The sequence below is a fragment of the Pholis gunnellus genome, assembly GCF_910591455.1.
Source record: "Pholis gunnellus genome assembly, chromosome: 14".
NCBI lineage: Eukaryota > Metazoa > Chordata > Actinopteri > Perciformes > Pholidae > Pholis > Pholis gunnellus.
Genome location: NC_136541.1, coordinates 8,331,790 through 8,356,914, shown reverse-complemented (window position 1 = coordinate 8,356,914; position 25,125 = coordinate 8,331,790). Strand labels below are relative to the sequence as shown.

At 41.4% G+C, this 25,125-nt stretch overlaps 3 protein-coding genes across 3 annotated transcripts in view; all 3 read left to right on the top strand.

Moving 5' to 3' along the window:
* The window catches only part of LOC306705901 (receptor-type tyrosine-protein phosphatase F), a 116,778-nt gene extending 113,499 nt beyond the window's left edge, over positions 1-3,279 (top strand). Inside the window, exons 32-33 of the mRNA XM_079172777.1 lie at positions 341-476; positions 1,352-3,279. Of these exons, the coding sequence (XP_079028903.1) occupies positions 341-476; positions 1,352-1,420 (205 nt within the window). The 3' untranslated portion in view covers positions 1,421-3,279. The remainder of the gene's footprint in view (positions 1-340; positions 477-1,351) is intronic.
* Positions 3,280-4,977: 1,698 nt separating this feature from the next.
* Positions 4,978-6,363, top strand: LOC306706042 (la-related protein 6-like; the record flags this gene model as incomplete). Its single annotated transcript, XM_079172953.1, has 3 exons — positions 4,978-4,994; positions 5,080-5,266; positions 5,410-6,363. The coding sequence occupies 3 exons, from the start codon at positions 4,978-4,980 to the stop codon at positions 6,361-6,363; spliced, it is 1,158 nt and encodes a 385-aa protein (XP_079029079.1).
* A 3,107-nt stretch (positions 6,364-9,470) lies between these two features.
* On the top strand, positions 9,471-16,472 carry LOC306706793 (uncharacterized protein; the record flags this gene model as incomplete). Its single annotated transcript, XM_079174013.1, has 3 exons — positions 9,471-9,586; positions 15,263-15,563; positions 16,042-16,472. Exons 2-3 carry the CDS (start codon positions 15,290-15,292, stop codon positions 16,470-16,472), a joined length of 705 nt encoding a protein of 234 aa, XP_079030139.1. The 5' UTR covers positions 9,471-9,586; positions 15,263-15,289.
* Positions 16,473-25,125: the final 8,653 nt, after the last annotated feature.

The window sequence follows — 25,125 nt, the reverse complement described above, 5'->3', positions numbered from 1 at the left end:
TCAAGAGGTATTTATTTAACTCTATAGTCATTTATGAGGTTGTTGTTTTTGGTGCGGTTGATCTGTATTATGTTATACTGAGAGGCGTTTTAGTATTTAGTCGTTATTGACAAAATACTTATATTCATGTCCAAAAGCTGTTTGAGCCAGGAATGCTATACAGGGCATTATAATTCAGGTTTACATGCTTACAGCTCAGGCTCTCCTAAAAGTTTTTATAATTTTTTCTTATTCAGAAAAACCTAAAATGAGTTACCATTTTGAACATTAAAGTCATAAAGAGTTTAGGAGCCTCAGGCAGGAAAAGTTATAAAGACTCCTGTGTGCGTGTGCCCTTCAGTGCCGGGGTTGGCAGGACCGGAGTCTTCATCACCCTCAGCATCGTGCTGGAGAGGATGAGGTACGAAGGAGTGGTCGACCTCTTCCAGACAGTGAAGACACTTCGCACCCAGCGGCCTGCCATGGTGCAGACCGAGGTAAGAACGGAGATTGTTCATACTCAGTATCTCACAGTGACAGGAAGGTATTCCAAAGTCAGTATTGAATATTTTTACCTCTGTGAACTTGATGTTATCTAGTAAGTGTCCTTTCTTGAATAGTGGTTTTAGAGGTGCTTCAAAAAGTCCTGTAGCAAACTCATCTGGTGCTATCGCAGAGGGCCAGTGGCACATTTTCCTCAAATTAAGAATTGATAAATATGTTCTGTTACAAACAGGCAAGCATCTTAAAAAGCATATTAAAGAGGACAGTCATGGTGGGAATTTAAATGAGTTCATAAACATTTTATGACAAAGAGAAGAAGCTTGATTCTCTCAAACATAGGCTACCGTGACTCAGTTATGTATCACACAAAAGTACTTTCGCTATAGTGAAAGAGAAGAGTCACTCTGTTACTTCTGAGTCAATAAACTTAAAATTACATCGTTTTGGTTAAGCTCACCACACATTATTACATTATTACATTATTACATCATTTATTTTGCATGCAGAATTCATCAGTGAGATTCAATTCGTCTCTTCACTGCTGAGATTTTCAAACTTCAAAAGGGTTAAAGTAGAGACTATCTTGCCATGTGATCACATTATCCGCCACGGCAAATCTGGCCAGGGGCTTAAAAGTGGCTTCCCCACTTCCTACCCCCTACTTCCACAGCCGTCTTCTAACTTCACTCTGATCTCAACTACACACCTTTAAAGTTGAGCCGAGCAGGAACAGACAGACATGCAATAGCTGCAGTGTGTACAGAGCAGACCAGAGTAGTACAACTTCAGGTGATATTACAGACATGCATACATTAGAGACTTTTTTACGGAGAGTCCTCCTCCTCCTCCTCCTCCTTTTCTTCTCCAGGACCAGTACCAGTTGTGCTACAGGGCAGCATTGGAGTACCTGGGGAGCTTTGACCACTATGCAACATAACCACTCCCACCGAGCAGCCTCCCTGGTCAAACCTCTCAGGAGTGTGCCAAGTGTCCCATCTCAGCCACCATCCACTCACTTGAACCCCCCAAAAAACCCGACCCCTCGCAGCTACCAGAGGGGAGGAGAAAGGGACGCGCTTTGCAGACCCGGCGACGGGGTTCAACCAATCACAGAGATCCACGCCGACTTATCCAACAACATGAGATTTTGCTTTAAAAATAATAACAGAAACATTACAATGACTATGACAAATATGACAACTCTTGTACAGATGCGACAGCGCAGATTGGCAGCTCGCCTCTCTGCTCTGTCGAAGCCAAACCTCCCTGATTGTCAAAGGCTACTGGTAGCACTAAGAGAGCACTCTCTCTCTGTTTTTTTTGTTAAAATTATTGTCAATATTATGATTCATTATGTCAAATGTTATTTTTTAGTATATTTGTTGTTTTAATAATCATTTTAACATCAGACATTTTTTTCTGTCTTAAACTGCCCAGCCTGGGGCGTGCATTACTTTCATAATCGGTACTTTTTTTTGTTTTTATTCTTATTTTAGGGTACTTTAGCACAAGGGACATGTATTTTTAACACGTTCCTAGATACTAATACCGGAGGACCACTGTTCTCTGAGCTGCTGTCAGATTTCTTTTGTCACCTGACATTATTGTTTTATTCATTGTATGTGTCATAAATATTGTGTTTGGTCTTATTCAGTTCAATAACTAAAAAAAAATTGCCTTTTCACTTGCCGTTTTGGATAAAAAAATAAACAAAAATCAACTTTGAGAAAATTGATTTCAGAGCACACACTTGCTAAAGTTTGGCCTGTAGACGTGGTAGCTACTTATAAAACAAGAAGTGAATTAGTTAACAAGAGACTAAATCAGAGGTGTACAGAAATGGAAAGCACATGATTTCTACGTGTTGTTTTGTTTTGTTTTTCATCAGAAGCCTATGGCATTGAGGCCTTCATGCTCCACAGCGGAGAACTTACCTGAGGAAAACAGACTTTTGTACCCCAAGGGTTAGTTGACAGAAAATAATCTCCCTGATTTCCGAATAAAGTTGCTCTTCAAGTCCCTCCCATCTCCTCGCTGCCCGTTAGTCTGGTCAGTCTGCTGGAGTTGAGCCACACAGACCGAAAGGAGCGGAAGTGGTTCATATGGGCTGCGGAGTAGAGCCGACAACGCTGGTACCTGTACAGAATCAACCATTCCTACCAGAGGGAAAGAGACTCGGCCCTTTGGACTGAACCCTGATATTATTTTATACAGAAATAGAACTATAAATATTGATTATATATATGTATAATTACACATAGATATATAAACAGCTTCAAAGGTATATTGTTGAAAAGGATTAATTCCGCTGATCTACCAACACAAGAGACACTGCAGAGATCCTGCTGTCCTAGAGTGTGTATTAATGGAAACACCGTTGTATCTACTGTACTACCATAGTAATCTTCGACAGCTGGTTGTCCGTCTGAATGAGGAAAAACAGCACAACCCCCCCCACCCCACCCATTAAAATGGACTACTCTTCACCCAATCGCACCACTCAAGCACACATCTACTCCCACACGAGCCGCAGGAGGGGAGCATCTAACCGCGAGAGGCCTAAACGTTGTGGTGGTGGCGGTGGAGGCCGGTGGTGGGAGGGAGGGGGACTTGAAAAGGCTGGCGATAAAAACTAAAATGTTCATTTTTACCTTGTGAATGCTTAGTGCTGTAGGGGTTCGATCTGTTGTACACACAGTCTGTTTTCTATTTGTTGATAAAGAACTGGAATTTAAAAAGAAACTGTTGATGAAAATGAAAAAAACATTGATGTTAATAAAGTTAAATAATTGGGTTTTTGTACAAATCTTGGTTTGTGACGCCCTTCTTGATCCTGTCCTGTTAACAGAATGTTAACGGTTGAATTCTGAAACGGTAAAGCCTTCATCGTTTGCTCTTTTGCCTTTTCGCCCAGAGGGAAACCAGGAAACTGTCTGCTTTTGCCTTCGTTTCCAGGGATGTTGACTTTTATTCTGCTCAAAAGGTTTTCCTGATGCGTGACCACTGTATCCTTTGTGATGTGTCCTTACACCCCATTCTCGTGAATGAATCCCTTGAGCACATTTTATTACATGTGGCACAAACATCCACTTATGCTCAAGGATGAACTGATTATAATTTCATGGTCAAAGATCACTGTGACCTCACAAAACACATTCATGGCCGCAAGTCAATAATTCATATGCTAATTGTGACAATTTCACACAAATGTCTAATAGGATAAAATAATTAAGTGATGACATTTTGGACAAATATAGATGTAAGCTGCAACTTGACTGGTTAGCGGAGCCATACAACCGCAGGGAATTCACTATAGTGAGCACTTTATGCTCACTATAGTGAATCCCCTAAATGTATACTTTACCCCAAAATGATCATTTGTATTTCAATTACTCTCCCTATGTTACCTTGAATTCTCCCACTAGTCTCACACTTGCACAGGCAGATGTGTTTTAAACTGTAAGGTTTAAGCGGAGATTCATGCGTTTGGGAAGTAATGAGCATACAACTGGATAAATGGGACTCAGATTATGCTGGATTTGTGTGTGTTTGTTAACAGATGTTTTACTTCAATTCATCAAGAATCTTTCTCCATTTTTTGATTCTTCATATGCTGTGGAGTTGTGCGAGAAAAAACAAGTTTTCTTCAAGTATTCAAGGTTACACTGGGTGAGTAATTGAAATAAAAATGGTATTTGTATGTTCAGTCTGCTTTTCACCAGCAGCCCTCTCAGCCTCTTAAATAACTGCCTGTCAAAGTAGCAATAACGAGAAAGAAAAGTTGAAATTACTCTTTCTGTGGAAAAGTCTGCAAAGGTTTGGTTTGTATATTTATCCTAAGTGTAATGGTTGTAACATATGCCAAAGATGTTATTTAAAACATGGAAACAAATGGCTTTGTTGTTGCAGTAACATGCTGAAGAGGATGACAACAGCACGCAGACAGAATACAGAGCTGGATTTAATGATAATCACTCAAGATGTTTATACTTTAGTGCTTATGTATATTGTGTATTTAGGAAACCAGCAATATCATCTTTTTCTTTTGATTTAATTGTGCTCTGAATCACGTTGCAGAAATTCATGCTTTTAATGATGTTTTTTTGTGTTGTGATAATAATACTGACACACTGCTGTTCTTTCTGTTGTTCTGAGTGGACCTTTATTTTAGCAGTTCATATATTTATGTTAGTTAATAGTTTGAGACAGTGTTTCCTTTTTTTTTAACATTTTGAACTTTGTTTTGAGTGCAAGTTACTATTGGTGATAGAGGTGTTATTGTGGAATATGGAATTTTGCTTGTAGCATTTTACAAAAATTAGTTTTGGACCCCACAGAACCAACTGACATTGTCGTCATATGAAAAGGTGCAATTTTTCCACATTTGGTAGTATTGACTGTATGAAGCCTGCTGCGTCTCCTTAACACCCGTCTTTACTTTACTAAGAAACAGCACAGCTCAGTGACCTGTTATCACTATCCTTCAGCGATACCATGACTAATCTGATTAGGTAAGGAAATTAGAAAACATATGGTTGGCTAATCTACATTGCATGGCATTGTACATCATGACGCCGAGTTGTGTGCTTCTTGTAGAGTTGGTGCACAATCTGCCCAAGATGAAGAAGGCCGTGAAGGTGAGTTGCTCTGCTTGAAGATTAAAGCACAGTTGGAGGATTTGCTGTCTGAAAGCCACCTGGCAGAGGACGGCTTCCTGCTGAAGCATGTGCAGAAGAACAAGCATGGCTACGTCAATCTCAAGCTCATCACTAGTTTGAAAAAGGTAAAAAAGGAAAAGAAATCACATTTTGATTCAAACAATAGCAAGATGTTGTGTGCTTTCTGTGGTGTTTACGTTCCCCCAGTTTGAATAAAAACAACCCAGCAAAATGCAAACAAAGCTGAGGTTGCTGCTGTTTGTCACAGATAAAGGCCCTGACCACAGACTGGCACATGACTCGAGCAGCAGCACAGTACTCAGAACTTCTGGAGGTGAACACTGAATGCACCAAAGTGAGGCGGATCGAGCCGCTTCCCCAATGGCTACTGTGTTCCCCCACCAGCAAGCACCTCCTAGCCTGGAACATTGCTATGAAGAAAACAACTGAAGAAGACAAAGCGCCTCAAGGCCAGGAGCAACCTTTCCTCTCCGGGAGTATCCTCCAGAAGTTTAGCCCTTATGGCAGTATTAATACACTCTGGATCCTGTATCCTGGTAAAACGCTTCCCAAGGAACTGCAGCGCTACGTCAAGTGTCACAAAGAGCTCGGCCAACATTTGTGTGCAGTTGTGAGGTTTGATCATTTGGACGAAGTCCGTAAGGCCTACAACGCCCTGAGAGCAGAGGAGAAAAAGTCTAACGGTGAGGGCATGCGTGTTGTACCTTTGGGATTCCAGTCAATGCACCACGTCACCAAGGACGAACCATCAGAGGAAAACCACGAGGACCAACCTGAGGACACACCTTCCCAGGAAAATCCACCTGAAACCTCACATGATTCAATCCAGGAGGAACCCTCTGCGCCAGTTAAAGTTTCTGACACATGTCAGCCCCAAAAGTCCTTGGATAATTCCATGCAAAGAACCTTTGAGTGGATCTCCACCAGCCATAACAGCCAGTTCTTCCCCGGTTGGAACCAGAGGTACAGTCAGAGGAGCTGGTGCTCTGGAGATTGTGATAATGAGAATTCTCAGAGCCCCTGGGTGCTGAGTCGCAAATCTGCAGCCAGTGCGTTAAACCCCAAGGTGGCTCGGCACAGGAATGCGTCTTACTCGATGCAGAGAGTGCTTCGTCAGCCCTACGGCCCTGACGGCACCAAGGGCTTTCACAGCAGAAGGAAGCCGCCGCACCATGAAGAGCTCAAACACCACCTGTGCTGAATAACAGCGGCAGATTTCTGGAGCAACAAGATGCAAAAATATCTTATAAGATGAAGAAGGAAATAAAATCATTTTTGCATTAAACGGAAAAAAAAAGAAGCTATATGAAGTTTTTGGGATCTCTATTGGTGAGAGACTTTGTACTCTGGGTTACATGTAGTTGTAAACAACTGGCAGATGGGGGCAGCATTTAGCTGTGTCCACAGCTGTGTTATTTTAAACACTCACTTTGTCCTTGTCAAGCTGTAGTTGCGTAGGAGGTAAATGCACTGCAAAGCATGTAAATAGAGTACAACACATATTAGCTGGAGGTACAAATTGTTACACAAACTGAGGTGTTTAAGCGCTGAAGTAAACGTGGCTCAGAACTCACACAGGCCCTTTTTTGAAACCCCAGTGGCCTCTGCACTCCTGGCTTAGCTCATCTGGTCACAACTGCAAATTGCAATGTATATTTGTTCTTGGGCCAGGATGGATTTACCTTGTTACCACTTTCTCCAAGAAAGAGGTGTTGTCTTTCAACATGAGACGTTCAGAAAAGAGCCCTCATTGTCCCACTGCATCTTTTTCACAAATGCCTGTTTAGATTTTGGTTCTCTAAAAAGTAGTTTTCCATTCTCTGAGATGACATTTGGCTGAAGGCTACTTGTCCAATCATCAAACCACATCTTGTGCAAGACTAGCGTAGTAGCAACATTTGTGCCTTACTTCCAGCCTTTCTAATGACACCTCCACTGGAATGGCGTGTTTATAGTGTAACTGATTGAGGGCTTCCTTAAAATCTTGCCCAAACCTAAACAAAATGTGTTTCTTCACTCATCCACACCCAGTGGAAAAAAGATTCAATCCGATGTATAAAGGATTCTATCATATTGAAATTGGAAACGTACTCTGCTGTTTTTTTTTACCTTCTCTTGTATATTCTGAATGTCAGACGGTCTTCATGACTAAACTTAGCTGTTGAGTGAGACTTTGCATTATATACAGATCGGATAAAATGTTTCACACTTATTGGTTCTGACTTGGTTTAGCAATTAACAGCTGTTGGTCTTTTTATTGCAGTGTAGGCTGGTCTATGAAAACCTAACACATCTGTGAACAATATGTATAGAGTACAAATGTTCCGGCCCCATGTCAGGAAATGTTTCTGTGCTGATAGTTCCTTTTCAAGGCTAGAAAAGCACGATATCCCCTGCTAGGAAGTCATTATGCATTTACATAGTCTCCCCTTGCCAGTAAATGATTGGTATGTCAAACAAGTTAGTTGTAATAATTCTCATGTTTTCTTAGTCTTTTTGGGGAGGGGATCTGGATGAATTTGCACCTGCTGAGCAAAATAGTCTCAATGTGACGAAGAGAACAAATGTTCCTGTGATTTGTGGCACAGTGTTACCCTTCAGGTCAGCGCTGACGGGTTTCAGTGAAGAGGAGAGTTTGTGTTTGGCGTCCCTTCAAACGTTACACAAAATCTACACTTCAGGTCACTGAAATAACATCCATAATATCCATCAATACACATTCGTTGGTGTGAGACAAAGCTTGGGTAAAGATTCCTTCGGACTTTCCCTTTTTCTCTCATTGAAGGAGATTTAAGAAAGTCCTAGAAAGTTAGCACTTGGCCACATCTCCGCCTCGCTAGTGAAACTTTGCAAAGCGTTTGTGTATAGCTTGGCCCGAGGATATCAGAATGACTCATGGCATTAGAATGGGATGTTTGTTAGAAAATTATTTGCTTCCTGTTGTCATGCTGACTTCCTGCTTAATTTCAACATCTTTGGCTGCGGACACAATTCTAAAACCATCAATTTCTGTTTAAATCCACACTGTACCGGTGGATTTATTTGACTGGTGTACGCTCCCAAATAGCACATGTACGACTTTGTGTATCTCCCTCGTCTCTCTCTCCCTCATGCATCGCTTCACTTTTCTTCACACTGGTTGGCCTTTGTTTATATATGACTGACCCCACACACCTGACGCATTTCCCCCATGGATGGGGTATTTATTTAGATTGCAGTCTGGAGTTCCTGATACCTTCCAAAAGTACAACCATCTGCTCCTCATTTGCCGCTCAAGGGCTGAAACACTGGTTTGTAATGGAGGGGACGTGAACGTGAGATTTTCAACAACAACATCCCTGGTTTTATCTCAAGCCGGCTGTACTATACAACTCTGCTGTGATAATTCCATTTAACTGGGTTTAGTGTTGTCTTAGCACCATTTAAACCAATTGTCAACTTTCTTAATTCCTGCTAAAAGATTGGAAAACACTTGCTTCAGCAGACCCTTCTGATCTTCCCAATTGAGGCTATTACCAATCGCCCACTTAAGATGGCAGACTCTCTTGTGGCAGAAGGTAAATGTAAGCCTTCGCTCAGGCCAAAGCATCCTTTAGTGCTCCTGGAGCTAGAGCCAGGGAGATTATCATGTCAGGAGTAATCCGACTCGGCCCACAGGCACAACTATGGAGGAGGAGCAACAGTTGAGGAGGCGAGGCAGGAGGCAGAGGCATCAGAGAAGCTCTCTGCTCCACTTACCATAACCACGCTCTCCCTCCTCACCCTAACCCATCTTCTCAACCCACAGAGATCCCCTCCCTGGAGCGCAAGAGGAAGACATGCTGCTGGAAATGGGGTAAGGAGATGTGCATTATCTTTCCAACAGCGCTGTGGTATGGAGATAAAATGATCCCAAGTGGAAGGAGTTTCACCACAGATGGGATAAGAGTTAAGGCTTCAGTAAGATCTGTACATCACACTGTTGTGCTTTGATCTGTTTCAGGTTCAGGTTTGTGCAAAAAGGGAAGCCAAGAAGTTTTGTACGTTGAAGAATGATGACAGAAGCTTTCTGAAGTGAACCCGACGCCGAGTCCGGGACTTCTCTAAACACTCAACTCTCCTCTTTTTGAATGGATCAACCTGAGTGCCATGAAGCTCACGCTGACATCCACAGGAATCTTGATCTTGATCTTTGCAACCTGAAAGGGTTCTGTGGAAATGCAAATATGATGAAAGAATAATACAGTCCGGACCTGATTCAAGCCAGGACACCTCCCCTACTTGCAGTCGCAGGGAGTTGTGATGATTTTCTGGAGAACAAGCAGGAGTCCTTCCCTCGCTTCTTGCCTGTGATGATGATGATGGACTTACCCAGCCAGCACTTGCCTGTGGAGGTCAGCTGAAGACGACTCCACGCAGCTAAGTCTGGATTAGCACGCCGAACGGTAAGGACACCACATCTTCTTTTGTTAGTTTAAGCCGGCAGCTTATGGGGAAGGCGACAGGGATGCCTCACCAAGTGCTTGAGTGGCAGAAAACACACGTTGGATTATCTGTGTCAACAAGCGGTCCGTGCTGGAGCCGCATGTCAATAGCGCAGAGCTGCCTGTCACGAAATGTTAGCAGAGCAGTTACTATTGATTTACAAGGTCATGCCACTATGTGGCAACATGAAGAAATTATTAATATAATTTTCGTCAAGAATTTAAAAAAGCTCTCCCCACACAGACACATTTGTTTTGACAGGGAGGAATATTTTCTTTTCCTGTCACTTATCCAACATGGTGGTTTACCTCATTACCATGCGTAATTGCTCTTCTAATACTCTCGGGCTTTCCTTCCCCACAGAAGTTGGAGCACTACTTTGACCGATTATGAAATAATGATTTCAAATAATCATTATCCTCTGCCTTCATCATATTAGAGATCAACACATTTTGCAGAGCTGCGCCTTTAAAGTTTAAATAATTAAGAGGAGCTGGATCAAATTGCTGAACTTGTGATCTGAAAATATAATGAAGGTACTCTGAGAGAAGCACACTTGATGATACTCACTATGGGCATTTTACTGAAGTGATGATCCCCTTCTCACTAAACCCATATCATACTTAGAGATTATACCGTATCCAGCGGAGCCACAAGAGGCCGGTTAGGGGTTAAGCCTGAAGTCAAATGAGCCGTTCAGCTGTCATAACCTGCCAAAGGTGGTCATAACTAGAGGAAACTGAAGAGGAAGCTGAACTCCTGCACCGCTCCTCATTGTCTCATCAGCATTCATTTGTCAGATTCTTGCCAAAATATGCATCGTGCATGAAAATAATTAGTACGCTAGTAGTTTGAGGAGAGCATAGGCTTCTAAACACGTAAAATGTCATATTTCAGATGTTTGTACTTGCTTGTGCTTGCTCGCGTAGGTCATATTCAAAAGTGGTATTCAGCATGTGCCAGATGGCAGTCAACCTTTTGTAACAGTAACATCAACGTGTTTAACATGGGTTTAAAGGCGATGCTGTTGTGTTAATAGAGGATCTGGCATAGACAGATTAGCAGCAAGAATAGCAGCTTATGGACTCTTCTTTAGAAAGTAGCCAAGACAACAATCATCAATCTAACGGCTCACACAAAAATGATGAGGCAAGTTGACGTCTTCCTGCCAAGCCCCTTGCAACCTCTTTGTCTGTTAGAAAGGCTGTTTAAATGCATGTCAGAACTACACCTTGACTCAACTCTTCCAGGAATAGCAACGGGCAGACAAATTGGGACTCAAATGTGCATCTGTAAGTGCATCTTCCCCTCACACCTCATTAACGCCACGCCAGCAGCAACAGGCTTGAGTTGTGAGATTCCGTGCTCGGCTGTTGGGTCACTGGATTAATCCATATAAATCCGTGGAATGTGATAGTAGAGCTTCCACAATACAATTTAATCGTTTTAACCACTCATCCGGTAGATTAAAAGGATGCAGGAATCTTGTTGAGAATTGCGCGTAAAAATTATCACTGTTTTTCTGGCCTTACCCACAGATTTCCCCCTTTTTTTCCTTCTCAATAATGAACAGCAGCTTTCTCGCTAACAAGCAACAGGCTTGTTTTAATTATCCTTTAGTTACTGAGTGACAGAACCAAGCCTTTTTTCAGCTGCATTAGAACCAAGGCTGGATTTAGAACAGCCAATCCTGGCTCAGAACATCCACTTTATTTTACAGCCCTTTTGGCCCACCCTGGTGCCAAACACAACAGATCCAACTAACCCAACTCGTCACTTTTCCACCTCATCATTCTGACTGAAAGCAGGACAGATTTTAGAGGTAAGAGTAGAAGTAGAAGAAGAAGCGCCTGCTGGTGCTGGGCCGTGCATGCTGACCTAATCCCTGAGTTAGAGGTGTCTGATGGATTAACACGGACGCACACACACATATAGCAAGGCCCATGCTCCGCCACCAACACTGCAGCCAGGTGTTAACCCACGTGACTGCAGATAAAGCCGGCAGGCATTAGTGCTAATCCCGCCCTGATCTTTGGAATATGTCCCTATTACCTCCCCAAGCACTCTCTAGCTGTCCCCATGCCTCCTGATGCTCACTTAAGAGGGAAAAGACAAGACAAGGCCTCTCTAGGACTCCCTAATGCACATTGTTTTCTTGGAACAACACAGTAGGTGCCTTTCCCGCTGTTTGTTGTGCTCCTCTGTTATCTTTTCAGTACAGGTATTTATGGGGTGTGTTCAGAGTAGAGCAGAGACACCCGGTCACATGGGTGGAGCTGAGCTAAAACACAGCGTGGTAATAATGTTCTGTTGCTAGAGGCCTCAGGTTGTGCAGAGGCAAATACACAATGGTTAGACCGGTGGACATTTCTAGATATCAAAAAGCAGTAGTATTATGTAAACTGGATTATCTAGTGTTATGTGAAGGTGCTGCTGGAGGTGAAGTGGGTGTCTGGACTACAATGGAAGGTTAGACTTTGTATCGATTTCTACACAGGCCCCGTGTCATATGATTTGGGAAAAGTGAAACCATGCAAGTGCTGCTGGTGTGTGTTTATGGTATGTGTGAGTCACAGCGAGGGAGGGCGAGAGAGACAGAACAGGCTGTATTTAGGGAACGTATAGTAACAAATTCTACAGAGTGGTGAGACATAAAAGTTGGGATCTGCTTTTTTCCAGCACAAAGACGCTCTTCATTCATTCCTTTTCTGTGATCTTCTCTCGCTGTAATCTTGTCACGCTGGTCAAAATCCAAGCAAGCTGACAAGAAGGCCCCCCCTGTCCGCCGGGCTTCATTCAAAAGTGTTAACCACAGACGCCCCTTATCCCCATTTTGACAGATCTCTGGTTCATCTTTCTTAGGCTGTGGCATTCTGTTGAGTGTCTCCTTCTAGCATAGGACGGAGGAGAGGACGCGAGTGCCATGCTGCTGTAATTACATTACCGCCAGCTTAGCAATGCCATCGCCACTGACCCAATTATTCCTCGGAAACATCAATTTTATTGTGTCATTTGAAATAATGCGATCTTTGAGTCACAACAAGAGCTTGCTTGAGGATCGGGCTCCGACCGTACGATGCATGCGTTGGAGAATACATAACGTCTCAGGAATGGCTTTGACAGACTGAGGAATTCTTGGCCAAGCATTTCACTTTCATGGTTTGCCTCAAACAACTTAATGATCCTCTGGGACTGTTTTCACTCTGCTGGTAGCTCTTCAGGTGACATAAGGCTGACAGTGAACATCAGGTGTATGCCTAGTATTTCTTAAATACCTCACATTTCCGCCCACTCTCACTAGAAAGACAAAATCCTAATGAGAGCTTTCATGCCCGCAAGCTTTGTTTGTCTTCTCTCCTTGTGAATAAAATATATATTTTTTCCGTTTGTTTTGGGCCTCACACGTTGGAGCGGCCTTATCTCCACACACAGGAGCTCGCATGGGCACATCAACACTGATGCTTTGCGAGGGCCAGACATGTTTCGTCTGTGTAGGAGCTGTTTTAGTTTAGTTGTCCTTGCGACTCATCTGCTCTTTTATGTCTCAGTTTGACGATGGCTTTTCCTTCTGCTGGAGAGTCCTCTGGGGGTCCATTATATCCTCTGCGTTGTTGCTCTGTTTGCTGGAAAACAGCAGCATTTGTCCTCTCAGGAAGTCGACTACTCATTCATGTCTTTCCGTTGCTCTTCTAAGAAAACACTGGTGCCCCTTCCCCCCCATCAATATCCGTATATTTATGCCCATGACAGTGGGGGGCCAGTGGTAGATATTAAATGTCTCCACTGATTAATCATCCGCGACCATCTGAGCAAGCTACACAATGCTCAGTGTCACTTTTATTGGCGGCAATCGACTGCAGATGGGACTAATGTGTTTCTGAGTGGAGTAATTATGACAATCAAAGAGTCTTCAGGACATGAGATCGGTGTTTGATGACCAGGCTTTGTCTGGTGTTTGAGGGACTGAGACATCGGAGGACTTATCTGTTCTTTACGAGCTAATTGTTTTATCAAGATGAGCAACAGAACTAACAGGCCAAAGACATTGATTTATTATGGCCGTGTGAAACTGTTAACTCTGTGGCTGAGTAATTGTCCTAAACTGAGCTATTAATAACATAAGAAAACAACGATCTCATTCTTGGTCATATATCACAACAAAATGGCTCATTTTTAATTGAAACTTTATTAATTCAAGAGCAAGAGCAGCAAGTGTTCTGGTGTCAAGAGTTGGTGTTGAACCAACAGAAACAAAATGAGACTTTCCATAGAGGCTTCTATCTATCGTGTCTGGTGATTAAATACAGCAGTGAGAAACGAACCTCAGACACGCTGTATAGCTGTGCAACCGAGTAACATTCTGCTACAGCCGCAGCTTCACATCCACGATGTCAAATGAGGTTGTTAGCTGAAATGTTTGACTTTCAAATGAATAACATTCTACCCCTTCATTGTGCGGAGGCAGCTTACCACGTCAAACCCATATGGAATTATGAGTGATGAGTCAAGCTTTGACTGATAGGACTGGTTATACCTGTTTATACGCTGTTTATACCACTGCAAGTCATGCGTGCGACGTCTTTGAATTTTCCCTCTGCGGTGTCCAAAACAGTCAGACACTCTCAATTTCCATATAGTTCTACGTTTTTTGTTTTACTTACTTCACTGCGAAACGTTAAGTTCAATCAGAAAACCAAAATTTGATAAACGTTTGGGATTTTTTTGTTTCTATACTAAACCCTACAAAGATATGTGACATTTTTTTCCCATGGTAAACACAGCCCGTATACGTACACTACAGAATCCAGTCTGGCAAAACGCTTTGTGAGGCTGGTCTGGATTTGCTGTTAGTCACTGCCAGTATACCGTTTCCGGCTCTGGGGAAATGTTTTGCTCACCGGTGACATGATATGAAAAATATAAAGAAATGAGGTTGTAAAACTTCTCAAAAACCTGAGAGAGAAAACGTAAGATATAACTCCTGAAAATTGAGTTTTTGTGGCTGCTGTGGTGCAGTGTCTATTGAAAGGGAGGGGCGGTACAACATATCGGGATGTACAAACACATGTTCACTCATCCTACATAGCTTTAGGTGTGGTTCCTGTAAAGGAAGGAATGGATTTCCGTCCTCTAAAAGGATGGTTCGGGAACATTTACCTCTGCAAAGAAAAGGCAGTTTTTCTTCAGAAATGAAGAGAAGAAGCTTATATATACATTAGGTATTGTTGAACTGGTACACAACCTTTCAAAAGGTTTCAAGGGGAAAGAGGTTGCGAAACTAATCCAACGTGCCTTCAGTTCAAATAAGAAATCGCAGTTATGTTTTTTCCTTTTCAGGCAGCCGCGATTAAACACACACTGCATTCTCATATGTCAGCAAGAGCGGATCATGAACCCACTTAAAGTGAAAATGAGCTGACAGCAGAATCAGAAAAAGTAAACTGACGGTAAAATAAAAGCCTTGGTGAGAGAAGTGGATCCCCGGGAAGGTCAAAGAAATGTGATGGCACGGAAGATAACAATTTTTGCTTTGTTCTCTGTGCTTTAATGTGACAAGTTGAGGAGATTGTTTACATGATTGGAGGTGTGAGTGTTTGAACATGTCTGACGTTTGTCTGTTTTGCCTCCCCCAACAGAGTTTCAATGCTCCTCCACGTTCTAAGATGAAGTTATGGAAAGGTGCTACTTTTGCCTTCATGCTCTGTGGCGCAGCCCTGTCCATCCTCCGCGTTAAAAACACGGCCACTATCGGACAGTTCAAACCCAAGACAAAATACCTGTACACATCTTCATCCTCATCAAGACCGACGTCATCCTCGCAATCAACATCCATGACCTCACCGCCATCAGCCGTATCGACGGTGTTGTCCCGGCAGATGGGTGGTCCTCATCGGAGAATCCGCTCAGCAGACGAGATGAACTCTCTTCTCTCTGAGTGTAAGATAAACTGTTATTGTCTTCCTTCCTTGTCTGGTCAGAGATAAGGTGTCGTGTGAAAGGGCGCCTGGGGTTCAGACAGGACACTTAGTACCTTGACTTTATTGTATATAGAGCAGGTTTCAATGTCTCACAATGACCTTCAGTCAGTTAGCACCTCATAGTTTACTTGCTCTGAATCATTCTAACCTTCAGGAGAGGCTGACGTTGTTTCCTTTGGCCTCATTTTGTAGCATTTTGTCGAATTACATAGGCTTCAAGGAATTCTAACTCTTGATTGCGGATAGTGATAAGACTAGTTTCTGACTGTAATTATGACAGATATAATAAATGGCTGTTCTGCTGTTTGCACGAGCCACAGCTTTTCATTATCCTGCCAACTACAGTAGCGTGTGCTATCTCTGTGAATCGCTTCTGATTATTGTCCCACAATCAGATAACCCCTGTCTCACCTCTCTGTTTACCTCCTCCCTGCCAGTTTCCATGATGTTCCAGAGCTTCACAGAGGGCGAGCTTCAGCATGTGGTCGAAACCTTGCTCGACAGGAAGAGAAGGAAGAGCCTGGGTGAGAACCAGGCCCGAAGGACTAAGAGAGCCCGGAGGCCTAAGCCCTGCTCTGTGAGGGAGCTGGAGCTGACCGTGAGTGAACTGGGTCTCGGCTATGAGAGCGACGAGACAGTGATGCTGCGCTACTGCAGCGGCAAATGCACGGCCCACCGGCAAAACTACGACATCACCATGGAGCACATGATGCGGACTGGCTTCGGGAAGAAGGGTCGCAAAGACAAAGTAAGCAACAGGCCCTGCTGCCGACCCACCGCTTTCGAAAAGGACTTTTCTTTCCTGGACAACAAGAGCCGCTATCACACGATACAAAATGTCTCGGCGAAGAACTGTGGGTGTGTATGACCCAGAGAAATGGACTCCTTCATGCTGCTCTCTGCCTCCGTTGGAAGAGTTGAACATGAATGCTGTTGAAAGACAAACTATGGAATATAAACTCAAGAAAGAGAGGAAAGGATGGGAATATGTTTCAGGCTGCTCCACAGCGGCCTTTTTGTGACAGGCTGGCTTGACTTATTCTGGTCGTCTGTCAATGCAAATTGGAGCCGAATTACATGGAAGCGCTGTGTTTATGCGGATTCCATGTCACAGAAAATGACTGTTCATACGAAAAACGTTTTTTGTTATCTTTTCTATCTGTCTAGTAACACTGTAAACTGTGGTGCAACAACAATGTAGCAACGTTATGTTTGTGATATGACATTTGAGTAGTAGTAGGCTACATGTGATAGATGAGCCGTGAGGGACTGGACTGTTGCTGTTGCTACACTTTGTATCCATGCGCTTTCACTCCAGTAAGTCCAATTCTTGTAGTTTACGTGACATTAATGGTGACAGTATATCACCTTCCAGGCAAAAGAAAATTGTTTAAAAACTAATTTCAAAGCCATAAATAAAACTAAATACATCTATGTTTACTTTAGGTTCTGCCAGACTATTGGACCATTGACATAAAGTGATGTTTAGTGATCAGCTGTCTCCAGAAAGTATGTTGACTTAAAGGTGTGTTAAGTTGCTGTTATCAGGGGTCACGACTCTGTGACCTGTTTCCGTGCTTGTATTGCTGTTACTGATTGCAGTGTTATTACACAGGTAAAAGACTACGTGTCATTGATAAGAATTTGACGAGGAAAGAAAATCCTTTTCTATAGCTCCAGGTTTGAGACCCACTTTTAATTATTGTGTATACTGATGTTGTGTTGAAGAACAATGAGGGCCTGTTTCAAAACACATAAAGACTCTCTCACCACTTAAGTAATAGAACATGAAAATGGATCCCATCTGCTGTGCAAAGAATAACTTATCACATGCAAAGAAATTGTCATTTTGAGTCTTTTTATACTTTCCCCAAATAACCTATTATTGTAATTACCCATAATCCTCTGGAATTATGTTCCTTAAAGATATGCCAAAACACACCGAGTCAATTCAACACGCATGACGAATTCTCAAACTTTTCATAAACATCTACTGTCTCAAGCTCCAGGTGATATAACCTCTTTGATACCGTCTCTGGGTGTAATTTATGAACGTTTACACTTTTAGCTAATCTGAGGCTTATGTGTGAAAGAGAAAAATGTTTTTAGTGATGTATAGTGGCATGTTTTTTTCTCGCTGACAGAAAACTATGACGTAGAGTCTAGATCTGGAAATGTGTTTGCACCCATCCATAAAACCTACGATCAAAAGCCCACAGTAAAGCCTTCTATTGGCCCGTCAAATGCCTCCTCGTTGATTTGCCTGGTAGAGTTGTAGTTGAAAATAAGCTGTTTAAGTGAATTATGAAGCAAGTTTTTCACCATTGACAATCTTTATTTGGTTGGACCCGTTGAAACTGTTTGCCTGAAGTACAATAAATTATGTTTTTGTTTTGTTTTTCCTGAGGAGGTGCAGTGTGGGGCGTGGATGCGGTGCATCTTTATTGTAGTTTATATTGTATTTATTTGGGAAGTAAATTATGGTCTTGCATATTTATTTAGATTACCACATAGAAACGGGACAGCTTATTATCATTAAGCAACTGTGCCAAAAAATGTTTTATCTAACATTCTATATTGACTGCTGAATAAACATAATTTCAGAGGTATGGATGTTCATCATTTCTTCTAAACTATCAATCTTTGGGTGTCAAATATTCTCAGATCGTATTTCAAATAAATGAATATATAAATAAAATTATAAAACTCTTAAGGTGCGACATGCTGTTGATAATGAAATAAACTACTTTAATAAGAGGATCCCTGTGCAGGAAGATAACGATCAAATTGCAAATAAACCATGTGGCAGATAATATCACAACACCTTTGTCATGCTTATATCTAAAAGTTTCTCGATAGCGCTGGTCCCCTAAGTGAGGTTCTGAAATCAGCTATTATAAAGCCGCTCAGCGGCCCAGCAGTGATGACATAAGCTTCTCCAACACGGCTTGTGACCAGACAGTTTGATCCCTCTGGCAGGCAGGGATGTGACAGCCGAAAATAGTCCCCAACAAATGTACTATTTCTGTGCTTTTATATGGTAGTTCCATCCAAATTCAGATTGATAATAATAATAATATGTTCTCACCTAACCCTGTACATAGCCATGCAGAACGTTTTGGTTTAGATTTGTCTGATTTTTCAGATATCTACCACTTGGATTTCTGCCCCCATCGCAATACAATGGAGGTGAGTAGGAGTATGTTTGGAAATTACACTGAAAAAAACCAATGTCACAACACACGTTTTGAAGTGACAGTTATCACTACTTGCATTTTCGCTTTATCTTTCTTATCTTGTCCACGTTAGCTGTTTTCACAAGAATTTACTAACAATGCTTCCATTCTTCCTGCCAATGTAATTTTCACTCGACTCAGAAGTTTTGGTGGCAGTTGCTTGCAGTTATGTTATGTTTTTGTGACAATTGAAGAAATATGCAGATTTAAGAGTTTGGGATTTTCTTTGCATCAGTTTATGTCCCCTTTGTTCAGGCTGTGGCACAGGAAGGAGGTGTCCTCAATGTCTTTCCCACCTCCTAAACTGTGATTGGCTCTGTAGGTTTTCCAACCAGGGAAACAACAGAGTGATTTGAATCTCTGAAAGAATCAGATCAATGGGCAGAATTTTAGAGGTCTGGAACACTTGGATTAAAGGTGGAAACTATGAATCAAGATCAAAAAAGTAGTTTAGTGTTGACATTTAAATGTCATACAGATGAATTGTAGAAAATGCTAATTTCACAACTAATGGACAAATTAGCCGAGCCGGAGCTAACGCAGCCACAATACATCTTGCATTTGACATAAGGGAATAACTTTTGACTTTTTTCCAAGGATAGACTCGTTTGGCATGTCATAGCAGGTAAAGCACTTGTGAAGTTTATATCATTAATTGCAGATGCATTCCTCTCTCGTGTCTGATCCAGGGCCCAGATATTTTTCATACTGACTCAGTGACATGGCTTACTGGGATACCTAAAAGGAACAAAGGCATCATTTATCTAATTATTATATTGGTTAAACCTGTGATTTTCCTGTCGAAAGTCAAAATGTCTGCTGTGAAAAAGCTCTGTTGTTGCTGTTACTATTTAAATGCACTCTCGGATATCACTCACTGGGAGGATGCAGAGAAGGCGGGTTTAGGGGATGTGGTTTAATCAGAAACGCTAAAAACAGCAATTCATGACAACTTCGATACACTGAAAATCATATTTAATAATATACAGCAGGGTTTGAGTATCTGAGCAGGAACCTTGCCAGTCAGAACATTAAACACACCAAAAGTAGAGTCAGAGGGTTCAAACGTGATGGCAGCAATATATACAGTATTGTATATGCATCATAGAAATAAGCTTTTCATGTGGAGGTAAATGAAGAACACTATTTGTTTGATACATGCCGGTCCTACAGATGCTTGCTCTGACCTGAAGTCAATATGAACGTGTACTGAAGGTCTAGTGAAAATGAGTGGTGCTACAGCGCAGTATGTTTGGGATGGTTTGCTCTCTGGCCCACCCATGATTAAAAACATGGACACTGGATTGAACTAGATGGAAGTTATCTTAAATTCAATGTGTTATCACCATATTTCATCTCCTGAGTAGCAGTTACATTAAGCAGGAAAAGTAAAGCTCTGCCTGGGTTATGTTTGCATGAAGACTAAGTGCTTGTTAACACAAATCCCTGGAAAAACCAGACAACACAACTTACGCAACTTCCTGCACAGTTCAAATGAGGAAACACCACCTCTCGGAGTTTTATACCATGGCTGCAGGCATTTGGAGGCAACACAGAAGTCAGCTTGAGTTATCCTAGTTTAGAGTCGATCAGAGGCAGGTCACACAGAATGATGTCGCTGATGGATGGTCTGTTGTATTTTTGTTCGTGAAAAAATAATCTTTTTCCCTTTGGGTTTTAAATTGCCAAGTGGAGCACATGTTTTAGCTTGACTGTGACTTACTGTATTTACTACAGCTGTGGAGAGAAATGACTTCAACAGTTTGTATTTTGAGCAATTTCTATTCTAAAGCCAACTACAGGAATAACAGAGGTGCATGACCCTCACATCAAAGAGTTCGACACTCCAACATTTGGATGCAATGAAATCCAATATGTGCAGGAATTTACCCAACAGTGACAACTTTTGCTCCAGAGCAAAGAAAAGGGGTTGGAGAGTATTTCCCAACATTAACATCATTTATTGGTATTTTTATACTCGGAGCCCACAAAATATGCTTAAAATGTTTACAACAGCAATAAAAGTGGAACCACTTTACCTCTAATATAAACAGATATTTCCGCTACTTGCCACTGCAGTAAATGGCTTCCAACCAAAACGTCTACACACCCACAACAAAGAACTGCGGGACCTAAGGGAAGGAAAAATGGTTAATGAAAGCAACACTAGGGGAGAAAATCAAACTGCATAATAACACATGGCATCCATTTTGATCACAAAATGTGATTCATCTACAGGAATTTGTACAACGCATGGACTGTGGTTTGACATTTAAAAAAAAAAAAAAAATCGTTAGAGCCATTTGTTTTTCTTGACATATTTTTCATTGGGCAATAATGACAGGTTAGGCTTCAGGCCAGCACGAGTTATTGAACTCCAAATTTAAAGAAGTGAATCTCTTTGACAGCTAGGGACTCAAACTGAACAGAGCAGCTGTTTAGCAATAAATAAAGTAACTCACTTCACCTGCTATCCTCTCCTTATCCTATCCGCTCAAATTAACAATTACGTGCGCTTGCCGATACGAAGGAAAACCCTCAATATTCATGTCAACATCGTAGCGTGTTGGAGGATAATAGTGTTGGTGTATACAAGACATCTGTTATTGATAACAGCACTGACAAGAGCTACAATAAACATGCCAAAGTATTACAACCTCCTCCCATGTCCAGCTGCAGCATGTTGGTGAGTTCAGACATCTTTAGAGGAAGATAGCAGGACGGAGGATGCAGCGATGACTCTGGAGGACCCAAACAGCCTGAACAACTGCTGCGAGCAGGTGTTTCTCCTCTTCCTGAGCAACTCTGAACTCTCCAAAGAGTAATTAGCACAATCCATTTTGAATGTTGTTTTTTTTTATTACAATACATTTATTACATTAAGACATTTGGGCGTGACATTTTTAATTGCATTTTAAGATTTGTACAAGATTGCTTTGCGGGACAGAATGTGAGGCCATGGATGCATCATTGTGTAATAGAGCTGGACTGTTGACTCCTTGTATTCATTCATAATTCATGTGCATTTCGCACCCATGAATATTTAAAACCTTTAAACCTAAATAACCATTAATAATTCACTGATATTATATAACTGCTGATTGAAAAAGATGACATTGCATGAGTACAGTTTGTGTTTCAGAAAAGAACTATTCAATGGCCGTTTCGAACAAATAATGAATGACTGTCGGCATGTAAACTGTGTTAAAACATAGTCTGGTGGTCCAGGGGTCTGCTGCTGGTGCTGCTGCTGCTACAGTGCTGTAGCTTTCTGATTGGCTGGTTTGAATTTGAGGGGTTGGTACTGGAGGAGCAAAGGCTGCTCACTTTGGCAGTGTCGATCTCCTAATAGATCTTGAGTGGCACCATCTCTGCCGCCGAGAAGAATGACGGCCATTCTGTGAGCAGGATGGCGTGCGTTTGGCTAAACAGAGACGCTTGTGTTTTGCTGATTTTGATGCCCTGACATGCTGGCTCTTTGCAAACACTTGGCTCTACTTGAAGTGAATGTGGTTGTAGAGCTGCTGCTGATAGCTATCACTGTGGAGATTTGTTTGGGCCTTTTGCAGATGGGTTTACCAAACAAACAACATTAATGTTATTGATGGTACACAGAGATGTGTCAGGCTTATGTAGTAAAGTTCACACTTATTATCTTGGGCTCAGGATATTCCTTTCTTTCTGGGTGCTGCTCGCTGTCTTGCTATTGTTAAATGTTTTTTGCTTTTATGTCATTGGTTCCCATGTGAATCATTTTATGCTCCACACCTTGAAACCTTTGACGCACTACCTTCTCTTTGCCTTTCTTTATATTAAGGCTCCACAGTTCAAACACTGCACAAGCAGGAGGGTGCGATTTTAAAATGCTTTTGATTTGAGTCAGATATAAAAATGTCTGTGCGTGCCATGATGTTTATTTTCAGTGTTGGTGGGTGTGTGAGTGTTTCTTCGTATCCATGAGTGTTTTACAGGGGTTTTGGGGTGGGGTAATGATTGGGAGTGGCAGGATTTGATGGAATAGGGGGATTAAAGGGTGGGGAGGGAGACGTTGGGTAAGGTGTAGAGCTGGAAGGCCAAAGGAAGGAAGATCCTGCAGATAAATGTACTCGCTCCAACATGAAACTTCTGCCCCCTATTCCACCAAATGCTGCTTACATTGGATCTGAGTGCACACATCCTTCCTGTCTCCATTATGTAATGTTATTGACCTGGATGCAGGATTCAAGTGAAGGAGTGATGGGGCTGACTGATGATTTATTTGTCCCTCCTTTCTTCTTTGTCCCGTCTGATGGTCGACAGGTTTGTACAAGGACCTATGAGGACACTGAGGGTTGTGATGTGGCTGAAATCATTTTTGTTGGAATTTTAAATCTACCGTCCCTCATACAATAAAACATTTACGCCACAAATTATATCACCTGCAGTTTTATACTGTCGTTATAATTCAAATCAACATGAACCCTCTGAACAAGAGAATTCATTAATCCTGCATTATGAGGGCATATTTATTCGGTATTTAGAGATCTTTTTCACATGACAGCTCCCCCTTGTGGAATAACAGAAGAATAACAATAACAAAACATTTCAACCTAATTGGGGTTACTGTAGGCCATGTTCAGATGTGATGGATGAATATATGGCGATCTCTTAAAATACTGTCCATTTAAAATGAATGTCCATTGAATAAATAAATAAATAAAACAACAAATAATATTTAAAGAATAATACAATCAATAGCATGTATCAATGTCTATATTACATGCTTTTCTAGACTGACTGGGAGTTGTAAAAGAATCATATCCAGATACTTTACTTGAATTAAACTAGTTATATTACAATGTAATATTAATACTCCAAAACAAATAAAATACCTGGATTTGAAATATTGCTCAAGTAAAAGTACAGCAACTTTTTCTTTGTTATATAATATAATATTAACATATTGGGTTATTCTTACTGATACATTCATGTGTAAGCATCATTGTAATGTTGCAGCTGGTCTAGGTTGGGTGTTTCTGTGTATCATATTTTAAAAGCTAGACAAGTAAAAAGTCTCCTCCCACTCTAACTTCCTCTGCTTCCTGGATGGGCGGAGACTCATTAACGGCATCCAGCCCACCTGTGGTAAACCCTTTTGAAAACAAGGAATCTGGCCTCGTGTGGACGCCTCATCTCTCCAGTAGTTTATCTGTGTACATAATGTGTAAATTCATTCATGGCAGCTTTAGTAGTTTATGATGTATTTGCTGCACTGACTACGTTTCAGTGGTGGTGAAGTTATTCTCCATTCTAAAGTTGACGGAGGACTCATGTTTGAAGTGAAATTGCCTTTGTTGGATTATTAGTTATTGACATTAGGAATGATGACCTATAGATTAATATCCTTTGTTATCCCTTTTCTTCTTTGTCAGAAAAACCAAACTCACTACTACCACTATGATTAAAGACTCGACTGGAGTTCCAGCCTTTGCTTCTCTGTCCCAACAGACAAGCCTTTGAGTTGGTAATAATCCTGGAACCAGACTATCAGTATTCCTTCAAACAATATAGTCAATACAGTTTGTAAATTAATTAATTTAGTTTATCTTCAAAGTAAATGTTAAGTATAGCTTTCAAACAAATGAAGTTGAGGAAAATGAACGTTATTTGCCATTGATATGTAGTAAAGTGGATGCACAACTAAGGCTCTGATCATTTTAGTTGAGACTCTGCTGTAGTGATTCATATCCCCAAGTGGACTTAACCTCAATCAAATAGCAAACAGCTGACTCGCACATGTGCCCCTTTGAGTCCCATGAAAGTCTAGGATCCCTTTGCTTGCTTTGCCTAATTGGAGGACATAATATCAGAGTATGAATATGCACTGTAGCTGTAGTTCAATCTGAAATCAATATAAAGAAAGATACTTTCTACAAGAGTGAAAGCAGTTATAATGCAGCAGATACAAAATGAAACAATTCTTTGAAATACATGACATCTGATTTTACTTATTTTCATCGTCATCAGTCAAAACTTTACAGGCCATTGTGTCTGTCCTTTCAGCGTCCCCAGACTCTGTGATGGTGTGGTACCATATCTGGTTGTTGAGTCATTTATTTATAAGATGAGGCTTTACTAAAATCCACATCATGCTATTTCATTCCAGTTAGTAATCTTTACTTTATTTGTACAACATTCCCTTCCTGGAAGAGGATACTTGTTGTAAATGGCTCATAGCACAAAATAGTCATGCTGCAGTGATTCTTATTTACACAGCTCTCTTATAAATGTCTTGACTCCTTTTAA